The sequence below is a fragment of the Eurypyga helias genome, unplaced genomic scaffold (genome assembly GCF_000690775.1).
Source record: "Eurypyga helias isolate BGI_N326 unplaced genomic scaffold, ASM69077v1 scaffold11345, whole genome shotgun sequence".
NCBI classification, from domain to species: domain Eukaryota; kingdom Metazoa; phylum Chordata; class Aves; order Eurypygiformes; family Eurypygidae; genus Eurypyga; species Eurypyga helias.
Window position 1 is genome coordinate 20015 of NW_010249505.1, and position 4574 is coordinate 24588.

A 4574-nucleotide genomic window follows, 5' to 3' on the forward strand; every position below is an offset into this window, starting at 1 on the left:
CCCCGAAAAAAAAAGAGAAAAAATAGAGTACTTAATTGGGTACTACAGATATTTTTTTATCTTCACAGATTTACTGGACTTGTCCCAAAGATGACATGGCTTTCTTTGAGGTAGAGTTTCATGAAGTTGCTGGTATTGGTCCTGATAACATTGTCCAGACACAACTACCTGGCCAGCTAGGCAAAATACAGCAGCAGAACCTTGAAATACATAATCTAGATCAAAACACAGAATATCTTTTTGAAGTCTGTGCTGTCAATGCAAGTGGTCAAGGAGAATGGCGTGACATCTGTAAGGTATTGTAGATTCTTCCTAGGACTGCCTTAACTTTGTCTCCATAAATTTTTTTACCCCATGTATTTAGGAGGAAGACTGCTCAAGTGAATAGCAATATTTCAATTATCTAGGTAAGTGATACTAATAGTTGCACTGGATTTTTCCGTACATTGTTCTTTCTGGCTCAGTTTACCACTGCTTGACCCATGTAGAATGTTTCTCATTTTTTCTAGCGGGGATGCCACGTCACGATTACATCAAACAAATTATCATAATTCATATTGCTCCAGGTCTGAGACTGCTTTTGCACTAACCTCTCTGAACAGAGTATGGAAGGGTCAGATCCCAAAGCTTTCATGCTAGAACAAGGCAGCAATCATTAAATGAGAGGAAACAAACAGACAATTAAGAATATTCTTTGACACCATTGGAATGAGTCTCCTGTACTGTGCTTTAGAAGAGGAGGAAAAGTGTTGCAACGATAAAAGTTAAAAGGACTGGGAAGGTATTCAAAAGGTGTCAAACGTTAAGACATGCAGTGAATTCACTTTAACGCCCTTTAGGCTACTCAAATCTCTTCCTGCAGTCACCTTCAGTTTTTCATGCCTTACTGAAAAAACACATACTTAATTCTTGCTTTCTCCTTGATAAATTTTCAATAAAGGGAGTATCGAGGAGCTGCAGTGCAACAGCTTCCATGAGAATTGTAGGTGATATTCTCTGATTCCAACTGCATTTCACAGTCTTGTCCTATAGCAATTGCACAAAGCGCTGTCCCTTTCCAGGCCTCTTGCCCCTTGTCACATTTAGAGAGTAAAATGTCTTAACTTCCAAACAGCATTCAGATGTCCCACCCACTTTGTGTGTTTTAATGGCCAACGACACCTTCCTGGACTGCTTCCCTTTCTACACTTACAATACTGAGCACAGTAGTTTCTTTTTTTATGTAACACATTGGAATGCTATACTGATTTTTCTTCTGAAAATTGTCCTTTCTGCACACAACACAATCATATTAATATTCCAGAGAAACATAAATTCACTTAACATCTGCTGTAATTTACAGAAGCAAAGAGTTTCATAGCAAATAAAAATGAGATGGCATATATGACAGATTTTATAAATCATCTTTTAAAAAATAACTACCTATGTTCCTTTTGCATAATATCAGACTATTCTACTTTACTAGTTACGCTACACAGAAAGCTTGAAAGAAAATTTTTTTTACAAGAAAATGTGGAATTGGATGTTAAGTAGAGGATTTAGTCAGAGCAATATCATTCTTCATGTGTAACAATTACTGAGTCTGTGAGGGAATGTAACTCAGATGGCTGTGACAGGTCACAGGAGCCCAGGCACGAAAGTATAAAGAGGAGGAAGGTGACAAAGTTTTGTTAGATAGCAGCTACTGTTTCATTCCTTGAACTAAACTGATGCCAGGCCACTGATAACCCAAAATATCAAGTCCCACAGAAGAAGTTAGTCAACATTACAAGTAGATTTCCCAAGTCTGCATGCAGCCCTCACAAACAAAACAGAAAACTGTAGTCTCTGTGTTTTTAGGAGCAAAGGAACTTCTTTCTTCTTAGCCCAATAGCATGATTGTTGCCTTACGTCTGAATCTCAGTTTCCTCAATTTCAGCCATTTGCCAGTGCATGAAACACCATGGAAGTACCACTGAATCCCTACTACATGATCATAGAAGGTTTTACAGATGGCATGATCTCTTTGCCCAAGAAGAGCTCAACACAGTTGACTCAACAGAGGATCCTAATGCCCCACTAAATGTCTGAAAGTATCTGCACGGGGCTGACACACATCAGGCTTGGAAGATTATTATTGGTAATAATTGAAACTGATTTTCCCCAAGCTGAGTCTGTTCTGCCCATGACAGTAATTGCTGAGTGATCCCTCCCTGTCCTTTTCTTTACCCAGGAGCCTTTTTTTATATTTTCTCTCCCCTCTCCTGCTGAGGAGGGGGAGTGATAGGGCAGCTTTGTTGGGCACCTGACCTCCAGCCAGGATAAACCCACCACAAGCACCAAGACCTAAGGAAAAAGCTACACCATAAAAACATACTATAAACCCCCTTATACTTGAAGGACCTTTGCATCTTCAAAGGAAACAAGTGACATATTTGCATTGTAAGTTAATGTTCCAACTACTATACCATATGAGATCATTCAGTCTCAGTTCATAAAGAGCTGCAGGAGCCTACATCACACTTCGCATATTTTTGAAGTGCAGAATAAGTTACTCTGCACATACACTTTTGGTCTGAGCCTCCCTCAACTGATGTACAATATGCATACACACATAGGAGGACACTGGCAACAGCCAAGACAAGAAGCACAAGAATGAAGGCAGACAACATTTTAGCTCCTTATGCACTTACTTAATGATGGTTAGGTTTACTTGACTGTCATGTCACTTATGCAAGTTGCAGACTATCAATTTTTTAAAAGTAGCTGCAAGTAAAATCCGAAGTCACAGAAGCTCTCATCCACTGCACAGGAGTTACCTTATTCACAGCAAGTTACTGTGTTGAAATAATCAGGAGTAATAACTAATGTTCTCTATTCAGGGATGATTTTGCACGGTTTCTTTCTTTCATTTCAGCCACACCAACCAGGTATGTGTATCTAGCTAGCTATCTATATTTTTTACACACACACATATGTAATTCTACACACCTCTCTCCATATATGCTTGCACATATATACACACATACACTTATGTATATTTAAACACATGTACAACATGGAAATGGAAATAGGATCAAGGACCACTACAATCGCCTTTAAACCCCTTCTGCACATTTGCATGTTTGTGTGTCTTAACTTCAGCACAGAACAAATCTCTTCATGGAAAATCATGTGTTATGAACACTGCCCAAGAAATCATGGCCATCCTGCTACCTTCTTTAAGGCAAACAAAAAAATCAGGTTTATTTGTTATTAAAATATAATTTTGCCATTGAACCTTTCATTTCTGAAGTCCTGGTTCAGCTTCACATAGTTGCTGCAAGGTAGTAATACTCTACACACTTTATGAATGGCTAATGTGATAAAAGAAGAGTCTGAACAAAAAAGGCAACAAAACCAAAATCTGAACTCAGGGCACCCAGTTCTCTGCCTTCTGCTAGCCAGTGAGCTCTTAGTGCTGCTTCAGTTGATATGTATGTTCTTGCCAGGGTCTCTGTGCAGGCTTTCCTTGACAGCATACTTTTTTTTCAAGGGAGTCTAGACAGGAGCAAAGGCTATTAAAAGTAAAATAGGTTTGCAGTTTCAAACCTATCAACCAATTATAGTGGTCCGATTTTGAAAAACTTGTTTTGAAACTTGTAAAAGGGGCCTGATCATCACACATGAAAAGGACCTGCAATCTAAAACTTCTGCTACATTTTTTCCAAAATCTAAGTATCTGAGCTCTCCAGATAGTAAACCCAATTATTCCTTCAATACTCATGGCTTTTTACACCCTGAGCAGATCAAAACATTTTACACCTATTGCAGGGACATATGACTTCTTGCTGATGGTCTGGAGCTGCCCAGAAGCTCACCTGTCTGGTATTCCTCTTGGTATACCTGTAGATGGGTAAGACTGAAATTTGGGTCAACTGCATGAAATCTCTTTGCACCCCTGGCTATCCATTGATAACAGCAGCTTCTGTACACAGCAGTTCTTAAGAGATGCAATTTGCAGTACAGTCCTGTGCAACAGCCAGGCAAAGCTCCAATTCCTTTTTCACGTAGATGGTGACTCAGATCACTTGCATAGGGCAACGTTTTATCAATAACACTAAGAGATCAGAATCAGTCCAACCCTGAAAGCGTTAAGGTTTTATTAATTATTGGGGAGGTGCTGGAAGCTTATGTTTCTTTTCAAACAGATTACCATTCAAACATCTCTATTGCAGCTCGCTTTGCTTTTTTTCCTCCAGGGTTGCCTCTTTATTTTCATGGGAGGAAAAATAATGTGTTAAGTTCTTTACATACAGTTCAGTGCCTGCCTATTGTGAGCACAGCCAAATCCCATGGTGACTGGATGCCTACAGCCCAATTTACTGCACTCCTCCTTTCAATAAGCAAGCAAGGCAAGGAATGGAACAACTTTGCTTATCTACTGCTTGCTCTTCGGTTGCAGCAATGGGTGGGGAGGCAGCACCATCTCTCACCCTGTGCAGACATTTTTCAGCTGCATGCCCTGAAATTTAAATTTTGAGATGTTTATAAATAAATAAAAGCCTGCCTGTATTTAATGCAGTGTGATATTTGCATAATTGCTTTTCAAGGTA

The 4574-nt window shown here is 39.4% G+C and overlaps 1 protein-coding gene across 1 annotated transcript in view; it reads left to right on the forward strand.

Moving 5' to 3' along the window:
• The window catches only part of TRIM42 (tripartite motif containing 42), a gene marked incomplete at both ends in the record, with an annotated part of 2184 nt that extends 1888 nt beyond the window's left edge, over positions 1-296 (forward strand). The window contains 1 exon segment of the mRNA XM_010151385.1: positions 69-296. Within this exon segment, the coding sequence (XP_010149687.1) occupies positions 69-296 (228 nt within the window).
• Between the last annotated feature and the right edge of the window lie 4278 nt (positions 297-4574).